The sequence below is a fragment of the Cherax quadricarinatus genome, chromosome 68, assembly GCF_038502225.1.
Source record: "Cherax quadricarinatus isolate ZL_2023a chromosome 68, ASM3850222v1, whole genome shotgun sequence".
NCBI classification, from domain to species: Eukaryota; Metazoa; Arthropoda; class Malacostraca; order Decapoda; family Parastacidae; genus Cherax; species Cherax quadricarinatus.
In genome coordinates, this window is record NC_091359.1 from 14,215,519 (window position 1) to 14,232,909 (window position 17,391).

Consider the following 17,391-nt stretch of genomic DNA (forward strand, 5'->3'; position numbering starts at 1 on the left):
ATATATATATATATATATATATATATATATATATATATATATATATATATATATATATATATATATATATATATATATATATATATATATATATATATATATATATATATATAAGCAATAAGATCACAGTAAACAGGTGATTTCAGAATATGCAAAACAACCACTCTGAAAGAATAGAGAAATTCCAAGGGCTTTCGTGACTACTCGCATTATCAAGGAACTATGAAAGTAAAGCATCCAAGGAAGCTATATAAGGGGTCTGGCCAGCACCTCACTATCAGATCCCACAACGGTTAAACACCTGACGCGCGCCGACCCAACTTGGATAGGTCCTTTGCACAACTCACCCACAAACTATTCTACCCAAGAAAATTTAAAATTATTATTTGTCCAGTGTATTATTAAATTCTTCCCAAATTCTATTAATTATAAATGGATCTAATTTATATAAACCAAAGGAAATATTCATATTATTGTCAAAACTGCTTTTTATGAAACAAGATTCAATTATATTCTTGTCGACCATGGACTTGCTTGATACTACTTTCTCAACTTTTTGAAAATCAATTGGATGGTTAAAATCTCTTACATGAATAAATAGAGCATTGGAATCTTGTCCAGTTCTAATGCTATATTTATGTTGTTTTAATCTTAGTTCGAGATTTTTACCAGTTTGACCGTAATAAACTTTATCGCAAATTTTACAAGGAATCTTATAGACACATCCATCAGCATTTTGGGGGGAATTCTTTATCAAAAGTTTTTTTTACTGTATCAAGATTTTTGAATACAACTTTAATATTAAAAGTCTTAAGAAGAGAAGGCATATCAACCAAGTTTTCATGGTAAGGGAGAACCAACATATTTTTAGTTGAATAAGGCTGGTTGTCCCTTTTTGGATTGTAAAAAGTATTTCTAGCAACTTTAAAAGATTTATTAATTACATTTCTTGGGTATTTTAAATCATTACCTATTTCATAAATTTTGGATATTTCCTCATCTATGAACTCAGGACTACAAATTCGTAAAGCTCTCAAAAACATTGATGAGAAAACAGACAGTTTGACTCTATCTTGATGCGAGGAATAATAGTGGACATAGGAACAGTTATTTGTAGGTTTTCTGTAAATTTTAAATTTGAATTCATTATTACCCTTAATAATTAAAACATCTAGAAAAGGCAATGAGTTATTTTCTTCAAACTCAACAGTAAAGTTTATAGAATGGGCTAAGCTATTTAATTTGCCAAGGAAATTGTGTATATCTACATTTTTGGGCATAAGACACAAAATATCATCAACATATCTGAACCATTTAGCTCTATTAACACAATCCTCCCTAATAGAGCTAAATGGTTCAGATATGTTGATGATATTTTGTGTCTTATGCCCAAAAATGTAGATATACACCATTTCCTTGGAAAATTAAATAGCTTAGCCCATTCTATAAACTTTACTGTTGAGTTTGAAGAAAATAACTCATTGCCTTTTCTAGATGTTTTAAGATTAAAACAACATAAATATAGCATTAGAACTGGACAAGATTCCAATGCTCTATTTATTCATGTAAGAGATTTTAACCATCCAATTGATTTTCAAAAAGTTGAGAAAGTAGTATCAAGCAAGTCCATGGTCGACAGGAATGTAATTGAATCTTGTTTCATAAAATGCAGTTTTGACAATAATATGAATATTTCCTTTGGTTTATATAAATTAGATTCATTTATAATTAATAGAATTTGGGAAGAATTTAATAATACACTGGACAAATAATAATTTTAAAATTTTCTTGGGTAGAATAGTTTGTGGGTGAGTTGTGCAAAGGACCTGTCCAGTTGGGTCGGCGCCCGTCAGGTGTTTAACCGTTGTGGGATCTGATAGTGAGGTGCTGGCCAGACCCCTTATATAGCTTCCTTGGATGCTTTACTTTCATAGTTCCTTGATAATGTGAGTAGTCACGAAAGCGCTTGGAATTTCTCTATTCTTTCAGAGTGGTTGTTTTGCATATATATATATATATATATATATATATATATATATATATATATATATATATATATATATATATATATATATGCGAAACATCCACAGTGGAGTTGAATAATAGCTTTAGGCCTTTCGTGTTGCAACCAATATTTCATCAGGAGCTTGCAATGTTGCAGAAAAGAGGAGGAGGTCCAAGCAAGTGCAGCAGAGGTAAGGGAGGCAGTAGGCAGGCAGGCAGGAGGCGCCCTCAGGCATTCCAGTACCCTTAGTCAGAAAGGTTGAATATTATAGCATTAGAAAGACAGCCAGCCCTCTAACATAGATATTGTAATAGTAGCCTGACGCACATGACATGGCAGTTATCAAAAATTCGGTCAGACTGACTGTTTGTAGTTGTTGGGAGGATCAAGTCTGGTTTCAGAGACCGTTATATATCCCACAGTGTGGCTTCGTCATTGAACTTTTGGTCATGAACTCCATAATTATCCCTCAAGTGCTCAGGGAGAATCGCTGCTGCAAGTCTACTGGATGCAACACATGAGGACAGAAAAGCAGGTAGTGCAATCTGTGATGACTCGCGGACACCAATGCCTCCTATTCTGACTGGAAGTTTAGCTTGTTTCTACTGTACGTCCTACAGAGTAAGGTTGAGTATTTTCATAAAAGTATGTCTGAGGATACTGCTGCATTCCTGCAGTGTAGGGTTATCATATGAAGGAAATATGTTAACCTGGGTAGATTCAAGCACTTTGTGAATATGTGCAAGGCATCGTGGATATCTAGATGTGTATTCGTTGTTCCATCTTCTTCAACTAGTCCAGTTTCTTCCCGAGAACTGTGTCAATGGCATCACTTCCCAGAGATGTTCCAAGCAAGAGGCTATTTGTGGAGGCAATGACTGATGTTCCTGGTAGTCTTGATCACACTGCGTCGATCACTTGTTGATTGACTGATATGATTTCATATTTGGATGGATTCAGGATGAGTTCCATTTCCTGTCCCCGTGTCATCACCTGGGTAAGATAATCTAGAAGGGACTCCTTTGTACCTGCTAGTGTGCCATCATCCAGGAACCAGATGGTTAGATCACTGGTCAGCCTGACATTGATGTCCCTAACCGCTATACGGAAGAGAAATGGTGCAAGAGGATCTCCTTACTGGACACCCTCTGATGACGTGGTTTCATGCTCTCCAAACAGAGGCATTGAATCCTTGCTATATCCAGCTGAAGCAAGAGGGAAGAGACCAGGGAAATGTTCTTGTACAGCTGTTAATACCACATCTCGTCTCAGGAGATTAAATGCATTCCTGAAATCTAATTTTACCACTGCATTGTCCTAAGGCAGTTAATTAATATACTACCTTGTTACATGAACCGCTGCCTCGCTTCCCTGAGGGATCCCAAAGCCAAGCTGGTTTGGTTGAAGCATCATGGCTGCCTCTGTGCGAGTACTTCGCACAGCAGCTCTGGAAGCGAGGCGGCCAAGAGTGTTCCCACTGCAATTGGCCTAATTCTTCCTTCTTTCTTTTTAAGGGCACAAAGTAATGTACCAAAAATGACCAAAAATGAAAGGTTTAATTTTGTCAGGAATTAAGTAAATTTATATGTACATATATATATATATATATATATATATATATATATATATATATATATATATATATATATATATATATATATATATATATATATATATATATATATATATATATATATATATATATATATATATATATATATATATATATATATATATATATATATATATATATTATCTTTCAACACACCGGCCGTATCCCACCGACGCAGGGTGGCCCCCCCAAAGAAACGAAAGTTTCTCTTTTTAAGTTTAGTAATTTATACAAGAAAAGTGGTTACTATCCCCTTGCCCCTGGCATTTTAGTCGCCTCTTACGACACGCATGCCCTACGGAGGAAGAATTCTGTTCCACTTCCCAATATATATATATATATATATATATATATATATATATATATATATATATATATATATATATATATATATATATATATATATATATATATATCAATGCACCACGCAGAAACAAGCGGGTATGTACAGAGAAAGATCACAGTCAGCAGGACTCGATACTGCTACTGGGGACGGTCAAGATGCCCAGGCAGCGCTCTTATCCATTCATCCACAAATGCCACATAAGCTGAGCAGCCTGGTTCACAAGCCATGTTTCTTTCCCAGCCCAGGCACGTCATTGAGCCTCTCTCCTGCATAAGCAGATGGTAAGGTCAGAATTTAAAGTGATTTCTAATGTAAGGGAAAGGGAGATTCTCAGGATTAATGTGCAGCCAACAAATCTGCAGCTGTGTGATGCTATTATGTCAACATGAATGACGATCGCTATGGAATGTTTCCATAGCCTTACTGAATCCATTTTTGGTGGCTCTTGGCCTGGTGGCAAAAGCTCTCGCTTCACACGGTGAGGGTCCGGGTTCGATTCCCGGCAAAGGGGTGGAAACATTGTGCGTGTTTCCATACATCAGATGTCCGTGTTCACCCATCAGTGATAATGGGTATCTGGGTACTCACCTATCTGTGGTTGCCCCGCCTCTTCACTGGTCGCTACTAGGCCACTCTTCCTGCTCCACGAGCTTTATCATACCTCTTCTTAAGGCTATGTATGGATCCTGCCTCCACTGCATCATTTCCCAGACTATTCCACGTCCTGACAACTCTGTGACTGAAGAAATGCTGTGATTCATCTGAGTCATCAGTTTCCAATTGTGACCTCTTGTTGTTGTGTCCCATTTCTGGAACATCCTGTCTTTGTCCACCTTGTGGAGTCCTCTTAGCATTTTATATGTCATTATCATATCCCCCCTATTTCTCCTGTCCTCCAGTGTCGTCAGATCGATCTCCCTTAACCTCTCCTCGTAGGACATACCCCTTAGCTCCGGGTGTTAGTTGACTGGTGTGGGTCGCATCCTGGAACAAAAAGTGACCTAATTTTTCCCCGAAATGCTCAGCATAACAAGCGGCTTTCTGTATAGTAGTATGTCACTGATGTCAGCTAGGACTGTATACCTTGTACATGTACTTGTAGAAATAAAGATAAGAATAATAATAATAATAATAATAATAATAATAATAATAATAATAATAATAATAATAATAATAATAATAATAATAATAATAATAATAATAATATTATTATTATTATTATTATTATTATTATTATTATTATTATTATTATGCCACCAAGAATTCAAGCTGTTCTGTGGGTAAAGGGTAATTCTACCTAGGACTAGTAAGGTGTACCTAATAAAGTGACAACTGAGTGTGTATTGTGAATTGTTTCAACCACAGAACTTCGATGTCCGTCTATAAAATTATAGACTACCACATCTTTGGAAAAAAATACAAATACTAGTGGATATACTGAGTTTTTGACTTTGAAAAAATTATATTTAGAAATAATGCTTCTAATTTTCTTTAAACTTGTTCAGGTACAACAGAATAACGACGGACAATGACATCTCTCTAATGCGAGTCAAAGAGCCACTGGTGCTGACCTGGAGGGTCAGTCCTATATGCCTGACACCGCCTGACCTGACCTTCTACAAGGAGTCAGTGGTGGTGATGGGCTGGGGTAAGGAGTCAGAGAAAGCTGACTTGGGATCACCACGTCTCAGACATGTCAGTCTACAAAGTAAGCTGTTTTAGCGCTGTCTTGTAAACTGTACACAAATAACCCGCACATAGAAGAGAGAAGCTTACGACGACGTTTCGGTCCGACTTTTATATACAATTCTTGTACTACTACTACTACTACTACTACTACTACTACTACTACTACTACTACTACTACTACTACTACTACTACCTCCACCTCTTCCTGCCTATATATAGCCGTCCTGCTCCTCCTCTGTTAGTGTGACTTTGTCAATGGTCCAAGTCGGACCGAAACGTCGTCGTAAGCTTCTCTCTTCTATGTGCGGGTTATTTGTGTATCGTTCCAGTCACGGTATTGTGCCTTTTTGTTATTTATTTGTAAACTGTAGTACACGGTTGTCACACAGTGTCTTCATCAGTCCCTCAGTCTGGAGTCTATGTAATTAGTCCATCAAGTGATGGACTAATTACATAGGCTGAGGGACTGATTACCTCAATCTTTTTCCTATCTTCACTATTCTTCTTTGTATTGGACTGACGAAGCCACTTTGTGGCGAAACGTTTCCACAATAAAGATTCCCTAGTTTACGTGTGTCTGATTTGTCAACTTGTCTGTTCTATGAACCATTTATCTAGACGACTGTTAGAGTATCTGAGAACCAGAGCGGGAAATGACAGAACTAGAGAAAATAGAAAGGTAATGAGGGAGAGGTTAATGATAAGTAAAAAACTGCAGGGAGTCGAGAAAAAGAGGCGAGAAATGTTCATAAAGAGCATCTGTCCCTACCTGGAGGTTACCTGGAGGTTATTCCGGGGATCAACGCCCCCGCGGCCCGGTCCACGACCAGGCCTCCCTACTGTATCTCTCACTTCTATATTCATCCCACTGTATCTTTCCCATTATACATAACAATTTAATTTTTTTAAAAGTCATACAGTTTAATCAGTAAATATTTTATCACCTTTTATTGAAGTAACTTTTCCGCTTAGTTTCTGTGATCTCAATAACAACTGATGGTCTTCCACTGCTCTTTCTTTAACTCCTCCATACTTAATCTGAAACACTGTATCCACGAACCTACACTTCATTCAACGCAACATACACTCCCATACACTTTTCTAGTTGCAATTAACTTACCTAATAACGTCTCTACCCAGAGAGGTGTTTACAAACTGCATTTACAATTTAGATTGTAAATGATGTTTTTATTTACAGTTCTGCCGATGGGCAAGTGCCGCCACAACTTCAAGTTCCTTTCTGAAGAAATTTCCTCGAATATGTTGTGTGCGTTGTTGGGAACCAAGGACACCTGTCAGGTGAGTTACTGATGTTTATAAGCAAAGAAAACACCTGTCAGGTGAGTAACTCGTGTTGATAAGCAACAAACACCCGTCTGATGAGTATGACCTATCTTATGTACCTATCTCCCTCCAGGGAGGCTATGTCACTTGACGTACGTATCTATCTCCTTCCAGGGAGGCTATGGATTTAGGAATTCTGGTTAGTAGTAATCTAAAACCAAGACAACAGTGCATTAGTGTTCGCAATAAAGCTAACAGAATCCTTGGCTTCATAGCAAGAAGTATAAATAATAGAAGTCCTCAGGATGTTCTTCAACTCTATATATCCTTGGTTAGGCCTCATTTAGATTATGCTGCACAGTTCTAGTCACCGTATAACATAATGGATATAAATGCACTGGAAAACGTACAAAGGAGGATGACAAAGATGATCCCATGTATCAGAAACCTTCCCTATGAGGATAGACTGAGGGCCCTGAATCTGCACTCTCTAGAAAGGCGTAGAATTAGAGGGGATATGATTGAGGTGTATAAATGGAAAATAGGAATTAATAAAGGGGATGTAAATAGCGTGCTAAAAATATTTAACATAGACAGGACTCGCAGCAATGGCTTTAAATAAGAAAAATTCAGATTCAGAAAGGATTTAGGAAAGCACTGGTTTGGTAATAGAGTTGTGATAATTAGACACATGTGCAACTCTTGGGTATCTTTATTGAGGAAACGTTTCGCCACACAGTGGCTTCATCAGTCCATACGTAGGAGAAACTTGAAGAACAGGAGGAGAATGAGGTAATCAATCCCTCAACCTTGAGTCGATGTGTTCAGTCCATCAATCTTGAATAGAATACGGCATATGAGCGGAGAAGGAGCTAATAAACCGTATGGCAGGAGAGGTGCAGCAGTCGTAGGTGGTGTCACATTTGTTCAATGTGGAAGTAGGTCGTGCCCAAGAATTAGGCAAGCAAAGAATTCCTAAGTATTAAGATCAACTCAGTGGTGACCTGTATCAACTCAGTGGTGACCTGTATCAACTCAGTGGTGACCTGTACTTAACTCAGTGGTGACCTGTACTTAACTCTGTGAAGAAGTGTCTTGTGTGCTCCCCGTGGACTGAACCAAGATGCCCTCCATCGAGCAACTTTACCAGCAGCGTAAGGAAGAATTGAGGGTAGCGAAGATGGAGATACGGCGATTGACCGAGGAGAACAAGAGGATTCGTAGTAGTCCTCCTGTTTCGAGTCCTCAGGTCAAGAAGGGATCGTGGTCAGTGGCTGGGCAGCAGGGGACGACGAAGTTGACGATCAAGAAGACGAATGGAAAGCCAGAAACGATGAAGAAGAGACTGCTGTGGAAACTCTTGTGGAAACCTCCAACGCATTCTCGGTGCTACCCGACGAATGTGAGTCGACTACTGGGACCGTCACGACGAAAGACAACAAAGAAGGTAAGAATATTGTTGTTGTTGGGGATAGCCAGGTTAGATACATGGATAGGGCATTCTGCTTGAAGGACAGGAGTAGGAGACAGAGGGTTTGCTTTCCTGGGGCTGGGATGGAGGACATTGTTAGCCGGCTTGACAACATCATGAACGGTAATGGGATCAATCCTATTATTTGCCTCAGTGCTGGAGGCAATGATGTAGGCAAGCGTAGAAGTGAGGATTTAGTTAGAAAGTTCAGGACAGCTATAGACATCATTAGGAAGAAGGGGGGACGCCCTGTTATATGTGGCATTTTGCCAAGAAGAGGTGTTGGTAATGAATGGTTGTCCAGAGCAATTGGTATTAATTGTTGGCTGGATAAACACTGTAAGGATAATGCAGTACCATTCATTGACAACTGGGACAACTTCTATGGCCGAAATGACATGTATGCTAGGGATGGAGTTCACTTATCCAGGGAAGGTGTGGGTTTTCTTGCTAACTCAGTTGAGGGGGTTGTTAGGACTTTAAACTAGGATTAGTTAGAGGTATGGGTTTAGAAATGATAAATAATGAATATGGATACATTGACTTACGCTCTGATATTAAGAATCTTAATAGTAACTGTCATGGAGTAACTTTGGGTAATGATAATTTCAGAAATTGTGTAAAAACAAAGATCAATAGGAAAAATGTGCAGGAGAAAAAACATATGATGGTATTTTATGCTAACAGTCGAAGTGCAAGAAATAAAATTAATGAACTACGTTTGGTAGCATGTGCTGGGAACTTTGATATTATTGCATTAACTGAAACGTGGTATGATTTAAAGAGTCGGGATATGACTGCTGAGTGTAATATTCAAGGGTTTAAGTTGTTCAATGTGGATAGATGTAATGGGAAGGGGGGAGGAGTTGCATTATATGTTCGAGAAAATATTAATTGTTGCATAAAAACAGGTATAAAAATAGATGGAGCAGTAACAGAATCTGTTTGGGTAGAGTTTGTAGAGGGTCAAGAAAAACTAATTCTAGGTGTAATATACCGACCTCCAGGCTTGGATCACGATAGAGGGAGACTTCTTTGGGACGAAATTGTTAGGGCTTCTAGACACAATAACATAGTCATAGTAGGGGACTTTAACTTTAGTCAAATTGACTGGAATTGTTTGACAGGTAATCTAGAGTCCAGTGACTTTATGGAAACAGTTCAGGACTGTTTTCTGAAGCAGAGCGTGACAGAGCCTACCAGAGGTGATAATTTGCTAGACCTAGTCTTGTCAAATAAGGAAACACTCGTGAATAATCTGGAGATCACTGAAGAGCTTGGCGCAAGTGATCACAAGTCCATCACTTTTAGCATTAACTGGGAATGCAAGAATAATGATAATACAGTAAAAATCCCTGATTTCCGTTTTGCCGATTATAATGGACTTAGGGAACATCTGTATAATCTTGATTGGGGTTATCTAGCTAATGATTTTATTGGCGATGATCATACTTATGATTATGAAGGGATCTGCTTTTACGATTTTTTTCTTAATAATATACATCATGCCCAGAGTATATACATTCCCCAGAAAGATATTAGGTCTAATAATAACGATCCCAAATGGGTTAACAGTAGGTTAAAGCATCTATTAGGGGAGAAAAGGGGAATTTAAAGGCGCATCAGAAGAGGAGAGGTTGACCTTACTGACCAGTATGTTCAACTTAAAAGAGAAGTAAAAAAGGGGATTAGAAAGGCTAAACGTGACTATGAAATTAGAGTTGCTAGTGAATCAAAGACTAATCAAAAGGGGTTCTTTCAAGTGTATAGGACGAAGGTGAAGGAAAAAGTGGGACCTCTGAAAATTGGGAATGGACAACATTTTGATTCGACTTTGACCATTTACAAAGTCACACTAACACAAGAGAGTGAGGGTGCTAGTATATATAGGTGAGGGGGATAAGGACAGGACCAAGAGAGGTGGAAAAAGAAGTAGTGGTAGAGGTAATGCTGGTAGTGGAAGCAGTAGCAGAGAATAGTTTAGTGACACAAGAGAGAAAGTGAAGTGAAGGGTGAAGAGCGGCAAGAGAAATGAAAGTAGCAAAAGCAGTACAATAAATATTTATAATAGTACATAGTGTTCCTTATTTAATGACTATTTTTTGTCAGTTTTTACACAGGAAGATGTAAATGAGATTCCAGTAATTAACAATTATTTAGTTAATGATGAATTTAAATTAACTAATATTACTGTCACGAGGGACATGGTTAGTAAACAGATAGACAAACTGAAGCAAAATAAGTCCCCGGGACCCGATGAGTTGTTTTCCAGGGTACTTAAGGAATGCAAGATGGAGCTTAGTCAGCCATTAACGAGTGTGTTTAATGCGTTCATCCTTACCAGTGTTGTGCCAGAGTTGTGGAAGATGGCTAATGTGGTTCCTATATTCAAATCAGGGAATAAGTCCACTCCTTCAAATTACCGTCCAATAAGCCTGACATCAATAGTGGGCAAGTTATTAGAATCAATTATAGCTGACATTATTAGAAGTCACCTTGAAGAGCATAACTTGATAAATGAATCTCAGCATGGATTCACGAGAGGTCGTTCCTGCCTGACAAACTTACTGACGTTCTTCAATAGAACATTTGAGGCAGTTGACAGTGATAAGGAATATGATACTGTTTATTTGGATTTTAGTAAAGCCTTCGATAGAGTACCTCACAGGAGACTCTTGAAAAAAGTGGCAGCTCATGGTATAGGAGGTAAAGTTCTAGCATGGATAGAGGCATGGCTTACCAATAGAAAGCAAAGAGTTACCATTAATGAAGTGAAATCTGAATGGGGATTAGTCACTAGTGGCGTTCCACAAGGATCAGTTTTAGGCCCTCTCTTGTTCATAATTTACATTAATGACCTTGTAAAGTAAAAGGACACAAATGCAACTAATGTGACTTTTTATTGTGGCAACGTTTCGCTCTCCAGGAGCTTTATCAAGCCATTACAAACAATACATGGACACAGAGGGTATAAAAGCTCAGAGTGAGGGGCAATACTAGTGAGGTACCATTTCGATGTTCACTAGTGGTAGTAGTAGTAGTAGTAGTAGTGACAAAAATAATACAATATGGTAGAGCAATTGATTCGTACATGAGTAAAAGGATATAAAAGCTATTACTTGGGTAACATAAAAAAAGGTTGGGCAAATATAGACTGGAAAGAGGCAGCTTGTTTCAGTGTTCACTCTCTGTAATGCGCTTTGTGTAGTATAACAGGAGAGACTATGTGATGGCAGGGTTTACTGTTTTCAGGAGGATTCTTGCTAAGACTTCGGAGATGGTGAAGCTGCCGTTGTTTTGTTTAATTGTATTCGAAACAGCGATCAGTGCTGATTCGAGGCACTTGCGTCTGCGGAAATTAGTTTCTTTGATCACTAATTGGGCGTCTCCGAATTTCATGAGATGATTGGTGGAATTTCGGTGTTGTACACAGGCGTTGTTCAAGTTATCGTTCCTACATTAATGACCTTGATGAAGGGATTACGAGTGACATGAGTAAGTTTGCTGATGATACAAAGATAGGCCGTATAATTCACTTTGAGGAGGATAGCATTGAACTCCAGGAGGATTTGGACAAATTAATGTCCTGGTCTGAAAAATGGCAGATGAAGTTCAATGTCGATAAGTGTAAGGTACTAGCCCTTGGTAATGAAAATAACCCTCGAAGCTATAATCTAGGTGAAGTAGAGCTTGATCATACAGAATGTGAAAAGGACTTGGGAGTCATGGTGACCAGAAATCTAAAGCCAAGACAGCACTGCCTTAGTGTGCGCAACAAGGCCAACAGATTACTTGGATTTATCTCAAGAAGTATAAGTAACAGAAGTCCAAAAGTTATTTTGCAGCTTTATACATCACTAGTGAGGCCTCATTTAGATTATGCTGCTCAGTTTTGGTCCCCTTACTACAGGATGGAAATAAATGGTATAAAATACCGACACAATGGAAATATAAACACATATGCAGTATAATGTGATCCTTTATTGACTACGTTTCGCCCACACAGTGGGCTTTTTCAAGTCACAAACAGAACTACCTGGGGTGGAAGGAACGCGAGTATTTATAGTCAGGTTCAGAGTGCTGAGGTCAGGTGGAGAATGCTGCATCTGATGATGTACCGAGTGGGGTTATATAACCCCACTCGGTACATCATCAGATGCAGCATTCTCCACCTGACCTCAGCACTCTGAACCTGACTATAAATACTCGCGTTCCTTCCACCCCAGGTAGTTCTGTTTGTGACTTGAAAAAGCCCACTGTGTGGGCGAAACGTAGTCAATAAAGGATCACATTATACTGCATATGTGTTTATATTTCCTTACTACAGGATGGATATAGACTCATTAGAGAACATACAGAGAAGAATGATTAAAATGATTTACCGTTTAAGGAACCTCCCGTATGAAGATAGACTTAAAGCCTTAAATCTCCACTCTCTGGAGAGGCGTAGAATGAGGGGAGATATCATTGAAGTGTATAAGTGGATGACGGGCATAAACAAGGGAGATATTAATAAAGTACTGAGGGTGTCGAACCAGGTAAGAACCAGAAATAATGGATTTAAGTTGGATAAATTTAGATTTAGAAAGGACATAGGTAAGTACTGGTTTTCTAACAGAGTTGTAGATGCGTGGAACAGTCTTCCCAGTGGGGTGATAGAGACTAGGACCTTGGGTACCTTTAAGAAGAGACTGGACAAATATATGAGTGGGAGGGGCTGGGTTTGAATGGTGTCATTGGGTACGGGAGTTATTTCTTGAGTAGCTTTAGGTAGATGTCGTTTTGATAAGGACCTGCCTCGCATGGGCCAGTAGGCCTTCTGCAGTGATGAAATTAAGACACATGTGCAACATCTGGGTATCTTTATTGTAGACGTTTCGCCATCCAGTGGCTTTATCAATACAAATTCTAGGACATAACTTGAAGACAGTAGGACTATATACAGAAGATGAGGTAATCAGTCCCTCAACCTAGGAGTAGGTGCGAACAGCACCGTAGTCTTGGAGATTCTGAAGCAGAAGGAAGGAGCCTGGCGCTTATATAGTAACGTCAGGTGTAGCAGACGAGGGCATAGTCACTGGTAGGCGGGATTCCCCAGTGGAAGTAGGTCCTTCCCAAAGAGATGGGTTAATTGTAGTAGTAGTTGTCGTAGCCGTGAAGGTTATGTTCATGTCCTCAGAATCAAGATTCCATGATGTTGCAGTGTCTGACAAGTTGTGCACAACTTGTCAAAAGCCTTACTAAAATCTAAGTAAATAATATCAAATTCTTTATCGTGGTCAACAGCTTCAAAAGCTTTACTGAAGAAAGTTAATAAATTAGTTAGACAAGACCGGCCTCTTGTGAATCCATGCTGAGTATCATTAATCAAGCTATTCTTATCGAGATGGCTTCTTATAATCTCAGCTATAATTGACTCTAGTAGTTTGCCTACAATTGAGGTCAGGCTTATTGGGCGGTAATTTGACGGTAACGACTTGTCCCCTGTTTTAAAAATAGGAATTACATTAGCCATCTTCCACATATCAGACACTACACCTGTTTGAAGAGATAAATTAAAAATATTAGTTAATGGTTCACAGAGTTCCATTTTGCATTCCTTAAGAACCCTTGAAAAAACCTCATCAGGACCCGGTGACTTATTTTACTTCAGTCGGTCTATCTGCTTCACAACCATTTCACTAGTGACTGTGATGTTACATAATTTATCTTCTTCTGGCCCACTATTAAAATTAATTACTGGAATATTGTTAGTGTCTTCCTGTGTAAAAGCCCAGAGAAAATAATTATTTAAAATCGAGCACATTTCATTCTCTTTGTCAGTAAGATGCCCATAGTTATTTTTAAGGGGACCTATCTTATCTCTAACTTTTGTTCTATATACCTGGAAAAAACTTTTTGGGTTAGTTTTAGAATCCCTAGCAACTTTAATTTCATAGTCCCTTTTAGCTTTTCTTATCCCCTTTTTAATGTCCCTCTTAATGTCAATATACTGATTCATAAGATGACCCTCACCTCCAGGGAGGCTATGTCACTTGACGTAAGTATCTATCTCCCTCCAGGGAGGCTATGTTACTTGACATAAGTATCTATCTCCCTCCAGGGAGGCTATGTCACTTGACGTAAGTATCTATCTCCCTCCAGGGAGGCTATGTTACTTGACGTAAGTATCTATCTCCCTCCAGGGAGGCTATGTCACTTGACGTAAGTATCTATCTCCCTCCAGGGAGGCTATGTCACTTGACGTAAGAATCTATCTCCCTCCAGGGAGGCTATGTCATATGACTGATGTATCTATCTCCCTCCAGGGCGACTCAGGAGGACCCCTGACCTGGTATGACGAGGAAAATAGGCGCTACTTTTTGATAGGTGTTACCAGCTGGGGCATCGGCTGTGGTTTACCTAACTATCCAGGTTTGTACCTAATTACCCAGGTTGGTACCAAATTACCCAGGTTAGTACCTAACTACGCCGATAGGTACCTAATTACCCAGGTCGATACCTAATTACCCAGGTTGGTGCCTAATTACTCAGGTCGGTACCTAACTATCCAGGTTGGTACCTGATTACCCATGTAGGCACCTAAGTACCCGGGTTGGTACCTAATTGCTAAGGTAGGCACCTAATTACCTAGGCTGGTACCTAATTTCCCAGGTAGGAATCAACTACCCAGGTCGGTATCTAATTACTCAGGATAGTACCTAGCTAGCAAGAGCAATAAAAGCATTGACATAATTACTTACACTTGTAATGTTAAGAATGTGGGAACATACATGGATATGTGTACATGGGTGTGCGTACATGGTGTGTACATTGTATGTGTAGTGTGTGTCCATTGATGTATTGTGTCTATACATAGGGTGTGTATATATGATGTGAAAATAGGTTGTACATGGGGTGTGCACATGCGTGCACATGATTGTACATGCGTGTACATGGGGAGTGTGCGTGTGTGTGTCTGTGGACAGTTTAATTGCCGGCTTACGGTTCACAGCAGAGAGGGCCCGGGTTAGATTCCCAGGCAGGGCGAGAAGTATGGGTATTAGTCTCTTTATACCTATTGCCTCTGTTCACCTAGCAGTAAATAGGTACCTGGACGTTAGTTCGAACACCTGTAGAAATTATCACTGCCAAAATTCTTGAATAAAACCTCTGTAATCTGATATTTCAAATATATAATATAGGAAATATGTGAAAATATCCCTGGCCAGATTTTGTTTGTCGTAGAATTATTTATTGTCGTAGAATTATTTATTGTCGTAGAATTATTTATTGTCGTAGGATTATTTATTGTCGTAGGATTATTTTTTCGATAAGTCATGCACTATATTTACTGTCTCAGTTTTGTTTATTGAATGCGAATAAATCTCAGCATTATTCTCTATTTTGATGCCACATACGAAAAATACTTTCTCAGTATGTTTTATTGCTAGCAAATATATTTCAGTGCTGACTTTTATTTTGAAATCACCTACGATACTTTCCAAACAATCTTTATTGCTAGAGAATAGATCTCAGCACTAAACTTTATTTTGAAGTCATCAACGTTTAATACTTTCCCAACACACGTTACTACTGGCGTGTAAATCTGAACGTAAATCTTTATTCCACAGGCGTGTACACGAAGGTGGGTAAGTACCTGGACTGGATCTATGACACAACAGGAGACTCCACCTTCTGTACCTCCTATCACCCTCGGGCAGACGTGAAGAAAGTGAAACAGAAGCCGAAGATCTATAAGTTGGATGATTTCATGTTACCTGACCTCGGTAGGCCTTGGAAAAGAAAGGGTTCCAGAGGCAAGAAAAGAAAGAAGGGTAGAAAGAACATGAAGAGGCTTGGTAGATGGGACTTGAAAAGGGTGAGGTATGGTAAACAGAAGCATCGGGGAGAAATGGGGAATGGGAAGTGGAAGAAGACACAAATTAATGATGGAAAATCGCTTATAAAGAAAGCCCAAAGAAAATACCCAGGAAAAGAGAGGCAAGAAAAAGCAAGTAAGAAGCTGAGGAAGAGGAAGAAATTCAGGAAAGAAACTTCAAGGTTAAGGAATCTTCAGGGAAGATACTCAACTTGGGAAAAGTGGAGAGAAAAAATGGAAAAGAAAAGAAGGAAGCAAGAGCTTCTGAAAAAAAGAAAATCAAAACTTAGGAAAGCCCAGGAAAAATACTCAGCACAGAAGAAGAGGCAAGAAGAAACGGGACAGAGGAGGAGGAAACAACAGAAAAATCTCAAAGAAGGAAAATCGAAAACCAGGAAAATTCATCGACAACAACAGCGTCTACGAAATAGAAGCAAAGTCCCCAAGAGGAGGGAGAAAAAGAAGAGAAGAAAGAAGAAGAAGAAGGGTGATGATAAACGTTCCCAATTAGCGTGCTCAAAGGCAACTAAGAGAAAAAGAAACAAGAAAAGACCCAACAGTCTTCAGGAAGAGAGTCAGGAAAAAGACTAAGACATCTCTTCCATCCCCTTCCTTATCCAATGCCGCCATTTTGACAGTCATTTCGTGGTCATTATATTTCCTCAGCACCAGCTGACATACACTTCGTGAAGATCCTTCGTTTTATTTTGGAGTGGTCTCTCGAAATGTGGTCATTTGGAGGCCCATGGTCCCAGGACCGATACATTTCCGTTAATTATATCCTAGAACGGACTCCCTTCTCGTGCATATATATATATATATATATATAAATATATATATATATATATATATATATATATATATATATATATATATATATATATATATATATATATATATATATATATATATATATATATTTGATGGTGCAGCCGACTCGTTTGTATGTTATGTCTGCAGTAAACAATGACTCGGGGCCTCCTACGAGTGAAACGCCCTGTGTATCAAGAGGATCATCACCTGGTTTAAAATCAGTGTCAGGGAGACACCGTGTCAAAGACTGTGTCAGGGAAACACCGTGTCAAAGACCGTGTCAGGGAGACACCGTGTCAAAGACCGTGTC

General features: G+C 38.9%; 1 protein-coding gene across 2 annotated transcripts in view; it reads left to right on the forward strand.

Annotated features, from left to right (window-relative positions):
• Positions 1-17,097, forward strand: part of LOC128697746 (uncharacterized) — a 41,066-nt gene extending 23,969 nt beyond the window's left edge. For both annotated transcript variants that reach the window (XM_053789635.2, XM_053789636.2), the window contains exons 6-9: positions 5,469-5,671; positions 6,851-6,951; positions 14,716-14,821; positions 16,021-17,097. In XM_053789635.2, the coding sequence (XP_053645610.2) occupies positions 5,469-5,671; positions 6,851-6,951; positions 14,716-14,821; positions 16,021-16,859 (1,249 nt within the window). In that variant the 3' untranslated portion in view covers positions 16,860-17,097. The remainder of the gene's footprint in view (positions 1-5,468; positions 5,672-6,850; positions 6,952-14,715; positions 14,822-16,020) is intronic.
• The last annotated feature ends 294 nt before the right edge of the window (positions 17,098-17,391 follow it).